This window comes from Peromyscus californicus, unplaced genomic scaffold (assembly GCF_007827085.1).
Source record: "Peromyscus californicus insignis strain IS unplaced genomic scaffold, ASM782708v3 Scaffold_8__1_contigs__length_139910024, whole genome shotgun sequence".
Taxonomy (NCBI): Eukaryota; Metazoa; Chordata; class Mammalia; order Rodentia; family Cricetidae; genus Peromyscus; species Peromyscus californicus.
The window spans coordinates 101,627,903-101,647,808 of NW_026294606.1; the positions used below are offsets into that span (position 1 = coordinate 101,627,903).

The 19,906-nt window shown below is 47.2% G+C and overlaps 1 protein-coding gene across 1 annotated transcript in view; it reads right to left on the reverse strand.

Annotated features, from left to right (window-relative positions):
* The window catches only part of Pmfbp1 (polyamine modulated factor 1 binding protein 1), a 56,704-nt gene that overhangs the window by 5,598 nt on the left and 31,200 nt on the right, over positions 1-19,906 (reverse strand). The window contains exons 7-18 of the mRNA XM_052729506.1: positions 16,022-16,192; positions 15,345-15,455; positions 11,446-11,572; positions 11,205-11,362; positions 9,535-9,775; positions 7,033-7,222; positions 6,741-6,894; positions 5,611-5,778; positions 5,249-5,386; positions 1,244-1,408; positions 576-743; positions 92-259 (exon numbers count right to left, since the gene is read on the reverse strand). Of these exons, the coding sequence (XP_052585466.1) occupies positions 92-259; positions 576-743; positions 1,244-1,408; positions 5,249-5,386; positions 5,611-5,778; positions 6,741-6,894; positions 7,033-7,222; positions 9,535-9,775; positions 11,205-11,362; positions 11,446-11,572; positions 15,345-15,455; positions 16,022-16,192 (1,959 nt within the window). The remainder of the gene's footprint in view (positions 1-91; positions 260-575; positions 744-1,243; positions 1,409-5,248; positions 5,387-5,610; positions 5,779-6,740; positions 6,895-7,032; positions 7,223-9,534; positions 9,776-11,204; positions 11,363-11,445; positions 11,573-15,344; positions 15,456-16,021; positions 16,193-19,906) is intronic.

Here is a 19,906-nt window from a genome sequence, read left to right on the forward strand (position 1 = left end):
GTGTGTGTGTATTTCCTTGTTCCTGGCATCCCCCATGACTCCCCAGTCAGGAAGGGTGGAGAGCAAGTGACAGAATCCAAACCGTGCCCACCTCCTTCTCATCCGCAAGGAGGCTCTCTTTCAGGGTGGCCATCTCCTCCTGGAACTCCCGGAGCTGCGACTCCTTAGCCGCCAGCATCTTGAGGTCACTCTGGTGCTGCTTCTGCCACTGCAGCACCTGGTTGCTCATCTCCTCCAGTTTCTTGTCAAAGTTGTGCACCTGCTCAGGAGTGCAAAGTGAGGGGGGTGGGCCGGGGCAGGACCAGGCGGGGTGGAGGAGGGTGCCCTCTCCACGCGGGAAGCTTGGCTTGGCGTGTAGGAGTGTGTGTGCCTTTTATCTCCAGTGACCAGCAGAGGGCGCCCCTGCTCTGACCTTCCTGCCTGCCTGTCATTACCGAAGAGGAGAAGGTGGAGCGAGCGTGAACCCAGTAGCCAAAGGGTATGGTTGAGCGCTAAATAATTCTGCATGCAAAAGGTGACCTTGTGGACCTCTTAACAGGAAGGCGGCCGGAGCCCCACCCCCACCAGCCTCTCACCTCTAGCTCACTCTGCTGGTGGAAGCCCTGCAGTTTTTTTAACTCCATGTTGAGCTTTTTCATCCTTTCCTCATAAGCTATGATTTCATCTTCCAGCTGAGCTTTCCTCTCCTGGGCCTGTTGCAAGCTGCGCTGCAGGCTCTTTGTCTCGGAGGTCGTATGCGTGAGCTTCCGGCAAAGACAGAGGGCATTGGGCATTAGAGTGGCCACCAGGGCCGTTGGCCTTGTCTGCTGAGTCCTTAGTGCAGAAGGTTCCAGGCCCTCCCGGTCCTCTGCCCACAGTGGTGCTGGTGTTCCAGAGGGGTAGGGAGGGACAGTGGTTGGCTTTCCGCACCTCCTTCCCCGGTTTTCATCCCCTCCTTTCATTTCCTTTCTTCCTACTCCTATCCACTGGTCAGCAGAGATGACGCATGAATTTCCCGGACAGACCATGTCCCCGAATCACCCGTGAGTGGGAAGACTTGTTAGACATTGCCATCTCTGCCACCCCACAGCAAATGCAAGGAGAACAGCATAGAAAGCTAAGAGAATGTAGGGCAGACACCCCTGTCTAGGCAAGGGTCGAGATGCCCTGAGGACTGTCAGTCTTACAAGAATTGGTTTCTGCCCACTCACAGTCCCTGAATTTCTTGGACTACTTCCTTGGCGAAGAGTAGGTGTGGCCTCACCTTCTCCAGGGCTTGTGTCAGGTCGTCTTGGCAGTTGCCTGACTTGCGCAGAACTTCTTCGTAGGCTTCTTTACTGACCATGTTCTGGAGGCAGTTCTTCTCTTTCTGTATAGCTGCATCCAGCTGTGCCTGCAGAATCATGATGGCGTCTTTCTGGCGGCCTATCTTTAGGGAACAAGAACATCACTGTCAACTGCGGCTGTTCCTGGCCGCAGATGTAGGACTGCAGGAGGCAGACAAGAGTTGGGCTCTCCGTCATACTCGGCTGAATATCTGTGTTCATGCTCACATCTCCATCCCACTGTTAGGAACTGCAGAGTTCCTTCCAAACTTCCCTGTATCTCTCCAGCCATATTTCCCTTTTTTGGCTACCATATCTCCAACATAAACAGCACTAGGACACGCTAACTACATGGAATATGTTTCACAGATACAAAGACGTCAGTCTGGGCCAAGGAGATCGCCCAGTTCACACAGTGCTCGTGAGGGCTTGAGTTAGATCCCTAGAACTTATTTAAAAAAGATGAGTCTCGGGGCTGGAGAGATGGCTCAGTGGTAAGAGCATTGGCTGCTCTTTCAGGAGACCTGGGTTCAATTCCCAGCAACCACAAGGTTGCTTACAACCATCTGTAACTCAAGTCCTGGGGGATCTGATACCCTCTTCTGGTCTCTGCAGGCATTGCATGCATGTGGTATACAGACATACATGTAGGCAAACCATACATATACATAGAATTAAAAAAAAAAAAGGATGCTGGGTTTGGCAGTGTGCTCTTATAATTAGTCCCAGTGCTGGGGAGGTAGCCACAGGTGGATCTCTGGACTCAAACCGGACTAGCCTATTTGGTGATTTCTCAGCCACTGGGAGACCCTGTCCAAAAAGAGAAATAAGATAGATGACACCTGAGGAAATACATCCGAGAGTTGCCCTTTGATCTCCAAATGCACTCATCCACATGTTCGTGAATGCATGTGTGCACCTGGACACACAGTGGAAGCCAGCCAGGCTAGTAGAGAGGATACAGCTTTTCACTTACCCAGCCTTGTGTTTACTTTAGTTATGGCTTCATCCTTGTTGCTATACCTTAGAGCACAACACACGATAGCCACACAACAGCCATGTAGTAAATGTTAAGTTTTGGGTTAGCTGTAAAGTTACATTGTTTATTTAGAGATTCACACATTGTCTGGTTCAAGGTGGTCTACTGAACACGGCCCTGGCAGCAGTGTGTGTAAAACAACACCGCGTCTTACACTTGGCAGTGAGCGTGCCGGGGTGGCTGAAGGTAGTTGAGATGTGGAACTACAAATCTGGGTGGAGGTCCAGGGTCTGTCCCTTATTTCTCAGGCCTCAGTTCTTTCTTCACAGGCCGGGAACCTTTCGACACTTTTCATACAGTGTTTGTGATGGCCAAATGGGATGATGCATGGAAAAAGGCTTTGTAATGGATGTCACTATATGGATGTGAATTATTATGGATAAAATGGGCCATCTCCCTGTAGACTCTAAGTCCGGGATGGAGATCTGTTTCTAGTCTGGAAGCAGAAGGGAACCCTTCAGAACGTGTAGCCACTAAGCCATCCTTGACCCCTTGCTTGGCTCCACAGTCAGCCCATCAGCCAGTCTTCCCCAGCAACACCCTAATCGGCACACCCTCCCAACGCGTCTCCCCACATCTACACTTTCCTCTCCCCGCAGCCCATTTTCAGAGTTCCGTGTGCCTTGTCTCTGAGGAAATTCTATCAATAGCTTTCCATTGTTCATGAAATACAACTCAGATTTTAACAGAGGCCATGATGTCTGCCTCTACTTACCTTTCCAGTCTAATCATATATCAATGTCTTTATCAATACATTCCAGTTGTACTGGCCTTATTTCACTTTCTAGATTATTTTAAGTATGTATTTAAAAGAGAGACACTGATACACAACCAGGACTCAAACTAGAAAACACAAAGATGAGCCAAAACTGTGATTACTTTTACCGTAGTATTGCGTTAAGTAGAAAGACGGTATTATTATCTTAAGAGAAAAACAATGAGGCACCTGTTGGAATTCAACACCCTATAGTGACAAGCGTCTTAGTAACTGAGAAACTGAAGGAGCTCGAGATAAAGGTAGCAAGAGGCCCACAGGGCACATGGTACTGAAGCAGATGCAGTAGGAGCAAAGAACAAGATGCCTGCTACCGCTGCTGTCCATCATCATATTGAAGATGCTGTCCAATGTGACAAGGCAAGAAAAGTAAAACAAAGACAAACATTACAAAGAAATATTTAGGAAACTTGTTGTTTACAAATGATTTAATTACCTACTAAAAATAACCCATAAACTGAGTGATGTGGTGCATGCCTGTAATCTCAGCATGCAGGAGGTAGACTCAGGAGGATCATGAGTTTGAGGACAGCCTCAGGGAGACCTTGTCTCAAAATAGAAAAGTTCATGAGCCTAGCATGTAAAAGGCCTGGGGTTTGATTCCTAACACTGTATACACACACATACACAAACACACACCTTGTGAAAGTAAACTGAGAGACTATTACAACTTGTAAGTAAGCTTACTAAGATGTTCAGAGAATTAATATATACAAATGACTGAGGTTTTACATTAATTTTAAATATAATAAGATACAGTGGAATAATCAAATAAGTGGAAAAGTCCTCAATATGCATTTCCTTATTTTCAAATAGCAAAAATTGAAAATAAAATATGGAATATTGATTAAAGGAAGTACACGTTTAGAAAGCAAACCTCAGCCTTTTTCTAAGAGCTATTTCAATTGATTCAGTGGATCTATCACATGTATAGGAAATGCTCTTTAAAAACTTGAACATTAAAAAGTTGAATATGCTTACACGCCAAAAAACCAAATCCCTCTTACTTTTTGAGCAAAGAAATTCTGATATTGGTGCTCTTACTTCCAAATTTACATGGCTAACCTTTGACATCAGGCTCATACGGAACATTTTAGCAGCACTCATTCCTTCGATGGGAGGAGGGTTCCCAGGGACTAAATGACTGAGGCCTCAAGATTTACCACTCCAGAGGTTAAAACTCCAAGAATGCCAGTACCCGAGACCTGTGCTGTCTGAGCTTACAATTAGTTAATATTAATTAAAAGTACAAAGTCAGTTCCTCGGTTCTCAGGGGCAAGATGTGGCTAGTGGTCACATTACTATCAGCTCAGACGTGTCTCTTTTCTATCACCACGGCGAGGCACGAGCTGCTGTTGGGAAGTGCTCATCTTAAGCTTTGAATAGTCATACGATTTTAGATCTCTTTGTATTATGAAAGATTAAGAGATGCCTAGGTTTTCATTTGTAGCTCAAGAGACTTGTCTTCTAAGTACTATATGTTTTTTTTCTTGTCCAGAAAGGTATAATATATTCCACTGGGGAAAGCATCACTGTGTGTGCTGGAGAAAAAGGACAGGCATTAGAGTCGGATGATCCAGGTTCAAACACTGGTTCGTCCCATCACTTACTAATTAGTGGCCCTGGGATTCGGCCTTTCTTTCCTTTGTAAATGGGGGATCACAGTGATGTATACTTTGTTAAGAGTGAAGCAGATGGAAGGTATGTAAAGAGAATGGCTGAATTCCAGCACGGTTCCTAGACTCTGTCACACCCGTGACTTTCATCTGCATCATGAAACGTGAACTTGAAGGAAATGACCCTCTCCTGGCACCTTTTGTGCCTTGCAATTACGTTTGAGAACATCCTCTCTCAAGAGGCTCCAAACAACTAATTCACTCAATTCTTTGTCTAATTTATAATGCTGGAAGACTTGGTGGAAAATTCCAGGTAGTTTGGAGTGGGGGCTCTTCAACTACGAAATGAAACCTGTTACTTAGGGAAGAACCCCCCTCCCCCAGACACCAGGGTCTGTAGCCACCTCCACCCATTAAAAGACAGAGATGAGCTGCCAGGGCCTCCACCTGCATAGGCAGCCAAGCCCGAGACGAGCAGTCAGGGGTCCCCTCTTTGGGGTTGCTGTCTCCTCACCTCTACGTTGAGCTCTTGGATGGTTTTCTGGGCATTGTTGTATTTGTTGATGGAGGATTCCAGGTGTGAAGAACAGGCATTCAGCTCCGTCTGGAGGTTCTCCTTCTCTTCCTCCAGCTTCCTCAAATGCTCTTTTGCCTGTTCCCCCATTAGAAGGTAAAGCCCACCCCCACCGCCAGAGTGGGCTTCACTGGAGACACCTCTCCTTCCTGCCCCTCACCTCCTCCCTGTGGTCCCTCAGGCCGCCTCCCTCTCCTATTCCCTGGCTCCCTGCTCCCCATCCTCTTTGGAGCGCCCAGGGCTGCCCGCCACCCTCTAGGCCCCGGATTCACAGTCTGGTCTCTCCAAGTTCCACCCCTCACCATCTTTTCTTTCTTTTTGGCTTCCTGTCGCAGAGCCTCAGTTTCTCCCTCCAGGGACTTCTCCTGTTCCTTGCTCCTCTTCAGCTGTTCCCGTTTCTCCTCCAGAAGCCCTTTCATCTCCTGGAGCTCCTCTTGCAGCTTGTTTTTGGTATTTGTTAGCTCCCTTTGCTGAGGGAGAAAAAAGGCCGGGCTGCAAGACTATCCTAGACTATTACACGTGGGAAAAGAAATCCCGACAGTTCTACACAGGGACCGGTGGAGACAAGCGTGAGGGTTATTTCTTAGCCCCCCCCCCCCAGCATATTCGTGGGAACGTCTGCTTTAGTGCTCTGTAACACCTTTCTTTGTTTAACTAAACCAATTTATTTATTGGCCCAGTTCCTATAATGTCGACCTTCTTGCCCACTAGACCAACCCTTCACATAAGAACCTCTGAATAAAGTGAATCTTAGAAGAATACAAAAGGAATACACGAGAGATCAAAGACTGTCAACTGATGGACAGGGACAGCTCTTCAATCTTCAGAAGAAGAGCTGTAGAGGAGGCTGGGGACATAGGTCAGTGGGCAAGCATTGATGGCAAACAAATGAACCAACTGTGGTTTGAACTAGAATGTCCCTCTCGGGCTCCTGCATCTGAACACCTGGTCCCCAGTTGTTGGTACTGTTTGGGGCAGAGGTTAGGAGGTGTGGCCTTGCTAAGGGGACTATGTCACTAGTGATTGGGCTTTGAGAATTTAAGGCCTTGACCTAGTCTTGCTTTGTGCTTGTGGCTCAAGATACAACCTTGCAGCATCCTGCTCTAGCTGGCATGCCGACCAATTTCTGCCGCTGCCCCCAACATGGACTCAAACCCTCTGCAATGTATCCCAAAGAAACTCGTTCTTCTACAAGTTTCCTTGGTGATGGTGTTTTATCATAGCAACAGAAAAACAAATAATACAGCAACCTATGTTGTCCTCTGGCTATTTTTAAACTTAACCCTTGAAAATGCTTACGATGGGTCATGGGAACTGGTCCCAAGTGGCTGGCATAACAGTCTAACACAAGTTCCAGAAAGTTAATAAAGACTGACCCACTTAGCCTCAGGCAGGACAGACAGGGAAGGCGGCTGCCGGTGTGCTCTCTTACCTTTTGCTCAGAAGCTTTGACAGAATCAAGCAAATCATTTATTTTTCTTTCATCTTCATTTAGTGTCTTCTGAAGCATCGACTTCTCTTTGTCTGAATTTGTAATCCTCCTCTGGTCCTCCTTGAGTTCTGAGGTCAGCTCCTCTATCCGTTTCCTACAGCAAGGTGACACAGGAAGGGTTTCAGGGCCTGTGGTAATGGGTTGTGGAGATGGTCCCACCCTAGGGCTTGTCATGTCACTATCCCACTCTGGGCAGCTGCCAACCTGTGGTCCAGGGATGGGGCTGGAGTACCTGCTGCTCTTTCGCTCCTCTTCAGCTGCCGAGGACTCCATCTGCAGCTTCTGCACCTGACCCTGCAGATCCTTGATGACGTCTGTCTTCTGCTTGTCCTGGAGAAGGCAGCTCTCGATTTTCCGATGAGCATCCTCTAGGTTGCTTCCAGCCTGGTGTGCTTCCTCCTTACACCGGGTTAGATTCTGATCTGAAGAAGCCAAGGAGGGCTCCATGTGAGGGGCAGCACATTAAACTCTCAGTCAGGACTCACTAGAGACTAAGTCTTTTATTCTGTGACATTCTTTAGTTCCCAGCCTGTCCTTGCCTCTCCTGATGCCATGATAGGTCTGAAGGAACTCTGCTAAATTGTCTTCAACTACCCTTCAGCCTTGGATTTCTCCCTGACTAAAATTAAACAAACTGGTAGAAATTGCTCAGTACCTCCATCTAATTCTGTTGTTAGGGACAAATCCCAGTCCTCAAGGAATTTAGTCTGGTGAGCACTATGATTAGCCATCCATTATAGAGAACGCTGAAATGTTATTTATTGACTTATTTTTTTTGGTGCCGGGGACCAAGCACATGCGAAGCACAGGTTCTACTGCCAACTACATCCTTGCCTTAGAACACTGCAGTGTTAAACTCACACTGCCCATGAACTCAGCAGTGAAAGCTGTAGATGGACTTGTGAAGAGGGAGAAAAGTGGATTCAGCCTTAGAAGGAGGAGGAACGTGTTTTAGGGAGGGCCTCGTTGGAACAAATATGCTGTGAAGGGAATGTGGAGAGAGCATGTGGGTGAAGGATGGGAGGGGCTTGGTTGAGTTGGAATGGAAAATGGGAGAGAAGGTAGGCTGCAGTGAGCAAGAAGGTAGATCAGAGCGGCTCAGAAGATTGACAGCATGAAGGGAATATTTGGACTTGAAGCAGTAAGCAGAGACCCATGTCAGGGAAAGGGCACATTAGGAAAAGCACAATGCAAGTTGGGCATGGTGGTGCATTTTAGAGGCTGAGACAGGAAGTGCTTCACAGGACCAACCTGGTCTACACAGTGAGTTCCAGACCAGCCAGAGCTACATGGTGTGACTGTCTCAAACAAACAGGGATGCAGTCAATTAGAGACGACTTGCAGCAATAGCCTTTCATCCCCCTGCCTCCACTGAGGGAAGAAGCCCTGCTGTCATTGGGGATTGTTTTGGTGATGTGTGTTTCCTCACTCTACAGGTATTCTTTAAACACTGTTCTCTCATTCCTTCCCTGAAGTGTCCTGGTATACCAGAAGAAAGATAGCATCACTGGAGAAGTGATCATACGTTTTGTAGAAAGGAGACAGGAAAATTAAACACACACACACACACACACACACACACACACACACACACACACACACACGGAAGAGATTATTTTCCATTTTGGAAAAGCTGCGAGGATGAAATGGGGTGCTGGAGGGATGCTGTCCTTCCAGGGCAGGACTGACCACAGCTACAAAGTGATGAGGGACTCTAATATGGCTGCAGGAGGAGGAAGTTCACTAAAGGATGAGTATAGAACGAGAGGAGAGAGGGTAGGGGCCACGCTTGCAGGGCAGATGACTGGTCAGAGCATGGAGGAAAGGAAACAATCGTGAGGTCTGTGTTGGATTGAGGGCCGGTGTCTGCAAAGCTGAGGACCGGGTGTGGGTGGCTAAAGTTGTCAGAGCAGAGCTGGGGAGAGAGGAGCCACGCCAGGGATTTCTTTTCATAATGATAGCTTTTCTTTTCACCCAGCGGTGATGGTACCTCTTTAGGGTGGCTAGTGCAGTGGGGTTTAGTGAGCTCAAGCCCAGTTAAGCCAAGTTAAGGGCATTGTCATCATCCCCAAAGAAACCCTTCTGAACCCAAGGCAAGAAGAGATTGGTGAGCTGAGAAAGCTGTCTCCTCGGAGAGGTGAGGGCAAGATCCCAGCACAGGCTACAGAGCAGAATGTGTCTGGAAGCAAAAGGGAGGAGGTGGGCTTGAGAACCAGGGAGGGAGAAACAAAATGTGTGGTGAAGGGCCCGGAGAAGACAGAGTCGAAATGTGATGCCGGGAAGCCCGTGGCAAAGCCCCATCCTCTCTGCTGTCCGAGTGGTGCGGGGCATTCGCCTAAGGTGGCTGAGGGAATGTGGGGAGCGGGAGGCTGTAGCAGGGGCTTCAGAGAGCCCGTGGATTTGGAGGTTCAGGAGAGTTGAGAGACTGCTGGGAGACACAAGATGAGGTCGTGGGGTGTGGAGTAAGATCTTGGATGTGTCCTGGGCGGTGGTGGCGCACGCCTTTAATCCCAGCACTCGGGAGGCAGAGCCAGGCGGATCTCTGTGAGTTCAAGGCCAGCCTGGGCTACAGAGCGAGATCCAGGAAAGGCGCAAAGCTACACAGTGAAACCCTGTCTCGAAAAAAAAAAAAAACAAAAACAAAAACAACAACAACAACAAAAAGATCTTGGATGTGGGCGTCTGTAGAGACAGGGTTGGAAGTGTGGTGGGGCAGTGCGAGCCTGGGTCTCACCTGACAGCTTCAGCTGCTCTTTGGCTTCATCAAGACTTTCCTTCAGTTTCTGGACCTCGGCCCGCAGGGCCTCACAATCCATTTTGGAAGTGTCCTGCTTTGCCTCCTGGAGACTCGTATCGAGGTCTTTTGTTGTTCGCTGTAACTTCTCCAGCTCCATCTCTTTCTCCATGAAAGTGCTCTGCACCTGTGTCAGCTTCTTCTCGAGCTCATGTAGCCTCTCATCCTTGTCTTGGAGCAACTGTGGATGTCAAAGAAGGGATGCTGGGAGACGCCTAAGCACCGCAGCTGAGCCAGTCAGAGGTTAGACAGAGTCTTCACGCAAGCCGCTGGCACGCCACGCTGGGATGGCCCGAGAACCTTCTGCCCGTGCTCTTTGCAGTCATTTTGGGCTCCCTCAGGCTATTCTCACTGCAGTGGCCAGAGAGAACCTTTCAGAGTATAAGCTAGAGTTGCCTGTGTTCAAAATCCTCTGCTGGCTTTGGCCTTACTTAGAAAACGGTTCAAGTCTTTACAGCCATATCTCAGGAGGCTCATGATCTGGTCCTGCCTAGGCTGCCTCTTTGGCCTGGTGTCCAGGAACCCCTCCCTGTCTCAGCTTCAGCTACTCTCCTGCATCTGGAGGGTCTCTGTGCTTGCTGCGCCCTCTGCCTGGACTGCTCTTCCTCAAGACCCACGCCTTCAGCTCTCCCTGAGTGTTAGCCATTATACCATGGGGCCCGTCTGGCAGTTCTGTCTCTGCCTGTGGTCACCCGATCAGAGAGGCCCTCCATCACAACCCAGCCACCAAACTGTTTCGGGAATTTGTCAGTCTCTGCCACCACTCTATCAGGGTCACATGCTAATTATGTGGCCCCCTCTGTACCCATCTCCCCATGCTACGATGTGAGCTCTGTGAGGGTGGGGCTGCTGTGTGTTCTGTGACGTGTGTTTTAGTGCACAGAACAGTATTGGGCGTGTCGAAAGGCACTCCAGAGTGCTGAATGAATACACTGATGACAAAGCCATGTCTCTATAGAAACCTTGCTTTTTTTGTTCCACTTTTTTAGATGCTTCTATTTTTCCTGGTGGGTTTCAGCCTTATTTTAAAACAAGAGGTTTTGATGACTGGAAATCAACTGCATTATCTTTAATAGCGCTGAGGAGAGTACAGGGTTTGAATGGCGCTGACCATAAAGTCTTACCCTGGTTTCACCATCTTCCTGTTCTCAGCTCTGGTTCTAGGCTTTTCCAGGAACACATTTGTAATAGTGACTACAGACCTCGTAGGCTACAGCACGGCTCCACTAACATTTCACACTCTCTGATTTATATCTGCAAAAGATACTTGTGAATTTGTGTGTGTGTGTGTGTGATTTGTTTTTCAACAGAGAATCATTATAGAGCCTAGGCTGGCTTTGAACTTGTAATCTTCCTGCCTCACCTTCCCAAATTCTGGGATTACAGGCATATATCACTATGTCCAGCTTCATACCCAGTTCTCCCTTGTTATTAGAAATACCAAAGAAGTTCTCTGAGTGGCACCTGGCCCAAGGAGCCCTTGGTCTCACTGAATGCGTGCCCATGAGACTCCCACAACAGCCAAGGTAGGCAGAGATGCTCTTGCCTGGGCCCTGACCTCACACTTGTCCCCTTGGCTGTTCCAGTCAAGCCCCAGGGAGTGCTGGCACCTGGTCCTTCTTCAGGGCCAGCTTCTGCGTCTCTGCAAACTGCTGCTGCAGGTCAAAGAGCCGGTGCTGCAGGGTGGCCGCCTCCTTGTCCTTCTTCTCGATGTGCGCCGATGCCTCCTCCCGCAGCCCGTGCAGGTCCAGCTCCAGCTTCATCATGTCTAGTGAGGTTAAGACAACACTGCTTACCCGTCAGAGGCCAGGCTCCCTCCTCTCCTCAGCCACGGCTGCAGTCCTGTTTTACCCTTCATGATGTTTTTCTTCTGCTCTGACACGGCTTCCAACTCCATGCGCAGGTCCTTCACAAGGTTCTGGTACTCCTCTATGTGCAGACACTGGCTGTCTCTCTGCTCCTGCAGGTGCTTCAGGATCTAAGTGTTGGGAGGGAGAAGAGCAGGAGAAGCGCACAAAGGAGCCTTCTTTCTTTCTTTCTTTCTTTCTTTCTTTCTTTCTTTCTTTCTTTCTTTCTTTCTTTCTTCTTCCTTCCTTCCTTCCTTCTTTCCTTCCTTCCTTTCTTTCTTTCTTTCTTTCTTTCTTTCTTTCTTTCTTTCTTTCTTTCTTTCTTTCTTTCTTTCTTTCCTTCCTTCCTTCCTTCCTTCCTTCCTTCCTTCCTTCCTCCCTCCCTCCCTCCCTCCCTCCCTCCCTTTCTATCTCCCTCCCTCCCTTCATTCCTATTATCTCCGTTCCTCCATCCCTCTCTCCCTCCCCTCTCTCTCCCTTCCCTCTCTCCTTTCCTCCCTCCCTCCCTCCCTTCCTTCCTCCCTCCTTTCCTTCCTTCCTCCCTTCCTTCCTTCCTCCCTCCCTTCCTTCCTTCCTTCCTTCCTTCCTTCCTTCCTTCCTTCCTTCCTTCCTTGATTTCTATTTACTGTGCATGTTTAAGCATAGGCACACAGGTGTTTGCACATGTGTATGTGTGCCAGAGGTTGATTTTGGGTGTCTTCCTCAATCATGCTCCACCTTATTTATTTGAGGCAGGGTCTCTCACTGAACATCACCCACTTGGCTAGACTGGTTCCCAGGATCAGCCTTTCTCTGCTTTCCCAGCCCTGGAATCAGACATGGAACTCCACATCCAGTCACTTGAGTGCTGGGGGTGTGTGTGACATTCGGGGGCCCATGCATTCATAGCAAGCACTTTACTGACTCAACCATCTCCTCAACCACCGGAAAGTGCTTTCCTAAAGGCAAAAGGTCCATAGTACAACCATCTGGAGACAGACAACAGAGAAGAGGGGATCAGAAGCTGGTGAGGGCATGGGGAAAGATGACTGATGGTTTGAGATCCTCAGGGGTGATGAAAATATTCTAGACTTGGACAGTAGTGATTGATGCCTAACCATGTGAATATACTAACAACCAATGGCGAATTTTGTGTTTTTATCAACTGCATCTCAATCTGACAGACATTTCAAAAGAATTAAAGGCAATGGAAGACTTACCATGCTCACACAGAATGTCCTCCCTGTAACAATCTCTAATGGAGCATCCAGCTAGGATCCATCCTCGGTATTAGGGACAATGGGGCACAGACCACAGACACAAACCCTTGCCCAGGGAAGCTGGTCTTTGGCAGAGTGAGACAGCGATAAGAATAGTGACCTACAGCAGGGTGATGAGGGGTTTGGGAGGTACAACAGGGCAAAGTGAACATGGAAGTAGAGGGCGCAGGGTGTGGTGGGCAGAGTGCGTGCTGTGAACAGGATGGTGGGCTGGCCTCACCGAGAAGGGGATCTCTGCACAGGGACTTACTGTGGAATGGGGAGGGGAAGGCGTGCTGAAATATCTATGGGAAAGCTTTGATGCAGAGATACTGACTGTCTATGGACAAGGAACTAGATGGAGGCCCAAGAGGAGGCCAGAGGGCTCAGAATGGGAGGAGAGAGGGGAGAGTGGTAGGAGACGAGGAGCTCCGGCTCCTTCCATTGTGTTGGGCTCAGAGTTTCTTCATATACTTCCTTCCATTCTGAAAAAGGCAAAGCCTTTCCAGCATCAAGGAGGCAGGGCATGGGGCTGAGGGAGAGAAATGGACTGCCTGGCATGCAGGCTGTTGAGGGATTTATTACGTGATTTGGAAGTCAACAGGAAGGAGAGCTGCAGCATAAAGACAGATAGGAAATGGTGGCGGTGTGGGTGGGGGCAGGTTGGGATGGCTAATCTTTGTGTCAGCTTGACAGAATTTATATAGCTCTGGGTGTGTCTATGAGAGTGTTTTTTTAGAAGGGTTCAGTTAAGATGGAAGACCCACTGTGAATGTTGGGCTGGGGTCCCGGAGTGAATGAAGGGGAGAACACAAGCTGAGCACCAACATTTGTCTCTCCCTGCTTCCTGACTCTGGATGCAACGTGACCAGCCACCTCATGTTCATGACTTCACTGCCATCATGGGCTGTATTCTCAAAATGAGAGCCAAAATAAACCAGACTCTCTATGGAGGTGTGTCTTTTCTCCATTATTTGGGCAGTGATGAGCAAAGTAATGCTCTGGTGTATTGTCCTTTTTGGAGGAGCTGGCATCATTTAAAAGTGGCCATGGGTGAGATGATGTGGTGAAGCTGTTTCCTCAGACAGAAACATTTCATCCTGCAGAGAAGCTCCTTAAGACAGAAGGTCAACAACTCAAAATAGCTTCAGAAAATCCCTGAAACTGACCAGATTCACTAGGCCCCTCCCCCACCAGAGTAAATAATAAAGGCAGCTGAGAGTCACTCTTGGACAAGCCAACCTGTAAAGATGACCCTGAGATCAGACCAGCTGCCTACAAGAAGCAGAAACCAGCTGAGCCACGTAGAAGATACTCAGGCCAACCGAGTCCCTTGGAAAAGACACTCCAAATGTTGAGCGGCCTGCAGGCTATGCAGTGTGCTCCATGTTCCCAGCTTTTGTGACGTATCACACCTCACATGCTTGGCTAAGCTTTGGTGATGCAGGTGTCTTTGAGTCATTTCTGCTCCTGTAAGTGGCCCCCTCACCCATATTCCTGAAAGTAACTGCAATAAAACTCATTGGCTCACCAAGTTGAACTTTGGTGGTACCTGTACGTTGGTCTGTCATTGGTTCCCTATCTGGGGTGAGGAGACATGTGTTGTGTCTCCACAGGAAAAGTCTTGTAGGTGTTGTAGGTCAGGATGTGAACACCACCACTTAAACAAATAGTGATGACATTCATAGTTCCAAGGATGATCTTCCAAGTTCAGTATCCATGCCACAGTCATCTGACTTTCTGGAACTGGAAAGTCCTGAAGAGTCTGCCTGCCCACTGGAGGTCCCCTTGGAGAACTTAATGTGTGTTTTTTCCTTTCTCGACTCCTTCTCTGTTCCCACTACATACCTCAACTCCGCGTAGGCCCAGGCAGGCTTGTATAGCCTTCTTCACAGTGTGTTATCTAAGCTGGTTTTGTCACGGACCTCATGTTTGGGCATGATAGATTTAAGAGCTCATCTGTGGGGGCCTATGTTTTGACTACTGGTTCACCAAAGCTTGCTATTTGTTGATTATGGCTTAACTGCTTATTTATTATTAGAGTCAACTTGTGATATTGCTTTTAAAAATATTTTGCGCGCATGCATGTGGGTTTGTGTGTGGGTAAGTGCATGTGAGTGCCAGTGCTCATAGAGAACAGAAGTGCCAGCCACTCTTATAGCTGAAGTTACTGGAGGTTATGAGCCACCTGATATGGGTGCAGGGAACTGCCCTTAGGGCCTTTGCAACTTGGGTGCTCTTAACTGCTGAGTCATTTCTCTAGGCCAAGTTTTGATACTGCTTCAAGGTTACGGAATTAAAAAAAAAAAAAACCCAAAAAACTAATGAGTTTGTACTGATAATTTTCCCCACATTGTCAACTCTAGACAGGTTCTAGAAGTTTGTAGAGTCTTTCTGAGTCTATCAAGCCAACAGGAGTATGGTCTTGCTTGGATGTGACATTAGAAGTGGATTAGGAGGTGGATGAAGTTCCACAATCTATCTACTGCCCCCATGGTCTTTGGGGCTGGAGTACATTATGCACAGTAGTATCCTTTTGTCAAGGCTGGCCAAGGTCCCACAAAAACAGAACACTTACAAACTATAGTATCAAGGTGAAAAACAATCAGAGAAACCTAGAAGCAAATCCATCAGCCTAATCCCACAGAGAAGCAAAGGAACGCACCTTTTTGACGTCCTCACAGTCTTCTGAGGAGGTAGGGGGATGCCTGTGGGTGGCTGTGTAGGAAGCGAAGTCAGCTTGTATTTTTATCAAAGCCTCCTCACGCTCCAGAACCTGCAAGTGGTCATGGATCAGTCAGGGTGATCAATAATACACACGCGTTACTATTACTGTTTTCCCAGTCAGTTCCTCTCTGCAGCATAGATTGGTGGCATGCATATATAATTCACTGTGCCCTTCCCACGGGTCAGGATGGAGAAGGAATGGAATTGTGCTGTCAATCTTATGTCAGGTTGTCTAAGGTGTCCTTAGTGCTTTGGGCCCCTTCTGAAGTGGCGTGCTTTATGAAACAGGCTTTTGGGAGGCTACAATGGAGATGAGTGCCTAACTTACCAGAGGCCAAGAGTCAGTGATCTCTAAGGAAGTTTCTTGTGGAGTGGGTGAAAGTATGAATACCCAAAAAACTCAAGAAACATGAAATTTGTTTGCTGTGTCTCTTTAGAATATCGAAGTTAAATCAATGGGGACATACATGCCCACAAAACATACGAACAAGAGGCAGGGACAAATTTAAATGACATTTGAGGAGTCTTGGTTAAAGAGATTAATTTAGTTGACTCCCTTTCTCATGGCTCCGTGGGGGAGTCTGTTAGGACAGTGTCCTGAAGAGAGGCACCTACCAAAGCGTTGCTGCAGGCCAGTTTATTCCGAAGCTCCTGGATTAGGTCATCCTGCTCAGAAACCTTTTGCCAAACTTCAGACAGTCGCTTTCGGGTCTCCTGATGCTCTTGAATCATGCACGGAGAAGTGTAGATGCGCACCTTCGAGTGGTCTCCCTTATTCTCAGGCTCCTGGCGCATTTAAAGATAACCAATTGCTTTTGTTTGTAATCTGTGAGCCATTTTAGGAGTCCTGCTAGACTCACGTTCAAGGGTGTATGTTTGCCTTCAGTTAGCAGGATGTCTTTAATAAAAGACCATTACCAACCAGTGCAGACACAGAAGAAAGGCCCCAACAGTCCCCAAGAGCATACATTCTGTGTCCCCTGTGACTCAGGTCCCTCCCCCGTGACACCCTGTGCTACCAGTGTTTTTGGTAGCTGTGAAGTGACATGCTATGCATCTGGACAATGTATAATCCAACTTGGGTCCTTTTACAAATGGGAGTGCCACTGCACACTATTGTAGTGATTGTCTTCACTTGACAATTTGTTGAGGGTTGTTTTCCAGTTATTTGTAAATCTCTCTCCCTCTCTCTCCCCTCTCTCTCTCTCTCTCTCTCTCTCTCTCTCTCTCTCTCTCTCTCTCTGTGTGTGTGTGTGTGTGTGTACCAGAGGTCAACATTGGGTACCCCCCTCAATTATTCTCTGGTTTATTTTTTGAGACAGAATTTCCTACTGAACCTGGAACTCACTGATCTGGCAAGACCGGCTGGCCAGTGAGCCCTAGGGATTCCCCTGTCTCTGTTTCCTCAGTGCTGGGATTACAAGCGGACCTTCACGCTTGGCGTTTTTCTGTGGCTCCTGGGACTCAAACCCGTGCCATTATGCTTGCAGGGCAACACTTTACTGAGCCCTCTCCTCCTAGTCTATCTTATTCTTAAAATTAGTTTCAAATTACGCAACTATTTCTGTCTGTCATCTCTTTAAAAACCACTGTGACATTGTAGGCACGGGTAGATTTCTCTTGGACTACCACCTCTAGTCCCGTGCGCTCTCTTCACAGAGAGGACACACAGTGCACGCACTTCTGGAACTTTATCTCTACACTTACATTATAAGCGAATCTTACAGGCTAATGGGTTATGTTGGACTAAAAATGGATTTTGAAACTGAAGATGTCTTGGAGATTTACTCATGGTACATGTTCTTCCATTCTATCCTGTCCTTTCAAGTTGCTTTAAAATGCATCTATCCAGTCTCTTGTTGATGGGCATATAGGCTTTTTGTGTTTTTTTTTTCTAAAATAGAAGCTGAATTGAATACGTTTGCACCTCAGTCTTTGAGTACCTGTTTTGACAAGTGTGTAGATTAAATTTCTAGAATTGGGACTGTAGTTCATGGTCCAAACTGATATAGATATTATATAACCATCCTTCGAGGAGGTTATGATACTCGACGCTCTCAATCAATAGGACCGTTTGCCAGGATGTTTTCAGGGTGTGTGAATGTGCATGCGGGTGTGTGTGGAGGCCAGAGGAAAACCTCATGAGTCATCTTTAGGGACACCTTCCCGCTCCTTTCGGACAGGGTGTCTCATTGGCCTGGAACTCACCAAAGGCTAGATTGGCTGGCCAGTGAGCCCCAGGAATCTGCCTGTCTCCAATTCCCCATGCTGGGATGACAAGCGTGCACCACCACACTCATCATTTTTACGGGGGTTCTGGGGGTCAAACTCAAGTCCAAGTGCTTTCCTGACCGAGCTACCTCCTTACTCCACTATATCTAAACGATTTCCTTAGCCAGCTGAAGCTGCATGAAGTTAACTGTCCATCCTGTCGTTGGTCCACAGTAGTAATGGGGGGAACTGTTGTGGGATAGTTATATACTGTGTGAAGATGTATTGCTGGGATTGGTGTAATAAAGAGCTGAATGGCCAATATCTAGGCAGGAGGTATAGGCGGGACTTCCAGGGACAGAGAGGACTCTGGGAAGAAGAAAGATGGAGATGCCAGGCGACCTAGAGCAAGCAGGATGTGCAGCTGGAGAGGTAAATCCACGAGCTACGTGGCAGAACATAGATTAACATAAATGGTTGATTTAAGGTATAAGAGCTAGTTAGGAACAAGCCTAAGCTATAGGCTGAGTTTTCCTGATTAACAAGAAGTCTCCGTGTCATTATTTGGGAGTTAGAGGGACAGAGAAAGACTTGCTACAGGGAACCAAGGAACATAATTAAACTAGCTCAGGGTTCTAGTGTGGATGGTGGATCTTCTCCCTAATTCCTAACTCCTGAAGCACTCTAATTTTAGAAATAGTTCATGTTCACTGGGCGTGAAAGCTGCCCCTGAGCAAGCTGGAGAAAGGTCAGCCAGAAACCCAGAACTGATCACATTTGATGCTCATGTAAATAATTTAGCATACAGGAGGCAAAGGATGGGGAAACATAATAGGAAAGTGAGGGTGCAGCAAGAAAATACCTACAGGTTCTAATGTCTTCTTAATTCTGTAGAGTAAAAAATGGAAATTGATTTAAAAGTCATAAAAGAATAACTCCCTGAATATAGATCTTCAGATGAAAAGTTTATTAAGCATTGAGAGGTGTGATAAAGACTAAAGTAAAACATCCTTAGCCTGTCCACCCCCCTGCCTCAGGGAAAACAGGTAACTTATGACCCATGAAACACAAGATAGCGAGATTGATGTCACTGGCTTTGGTACTGAGCAGCACAGAGCAACACAGGAAGACCTTCAGAGATTGCTCAGTGAGTACATCCAGATGACTAGGATTCTGTCCAAATAATCCTTGGACAGACATGAAAGTATTGAGGAAGCTTGTCACTCACAAGCATTTTTGAAAGCATTAAGAAGAAATTGTTATATAAAAAGGAAAGCCTGAGAATGGGGAGAAGGTGAAGTTCATGGCTAGGCAAGGATGAGCAAACACTGGAGTCATTTGCCATCTCAGAGAAGCAGCCATTTCCCATGTGGTATGGACTGCTTCAGAGCTTTCGAAAAATCCAGAAAGGTTCCTCACTCATCTTAGGGTTGAATAATGTCAGTATGAGATGAGAGCGGAAGGGTTGGGGTGGTAGGAGGTGTACAGCTCTCGCCTAGTGTGTGCCAGGTCCTGGGTTCGACTCCCAGTAAAAAACAAAGATAGGCAGATAGATAAGTAGATAGATAGATAGATAGATAGATAGATAGATAGATAGATAGATAAAAACTTAAACTGTCGAATTAATCTTGCTTCCTTAAATTTAATAATTAAAAAGTTTTAAAAGTGACATTATGATCAGGTAGAATTTACCCCAGGAACACAAGAATTATTCTATATATGAAAATTTATTAGTATGAGGAAATATTACCTATTTCATTAAAGGACAGGTCTATCTAGCCCATGCTGGATTTGGATTTTCTTTATATCCCTGGTTGGCCTTGAATTTGCAATCCCCCTGCCTCACCTCTCAAGTGTTGGGATTATAAGCATGTGCCATCATGTCTGGCAATGACATAAACAGTCGTTTCTTCAACTCGAGAAAAGGTTATTAGCAAGAAGCTGAGAACAGCCTTGTGCTTAACGGTGAGATATAGGAACACTTTCTTAATTTAAAATTTTTTATTCATCTATTTATTGTACATCCTCCCCTCCCAGTCCCTCTCCTCCATCCCCCCCCATCCCCTCCTCTTTCATCTCCATCCAGCAAAGGGCAGGTCTCCCATGAGTATCAACAAAACATGGCATATCAAGTTGCAGTAAGACAAAGCACCTCCCCATGGATTAAGGCAAGGTGACCCAGTATGAGGAGTAGAGTCCCAAAAGTCAGTAAAAGAGTCAAACACAGCCCCTGTTCCCACTGTTAAGAGTCCTACAAGAAGACCAAACTACACAACTGACATACATGAG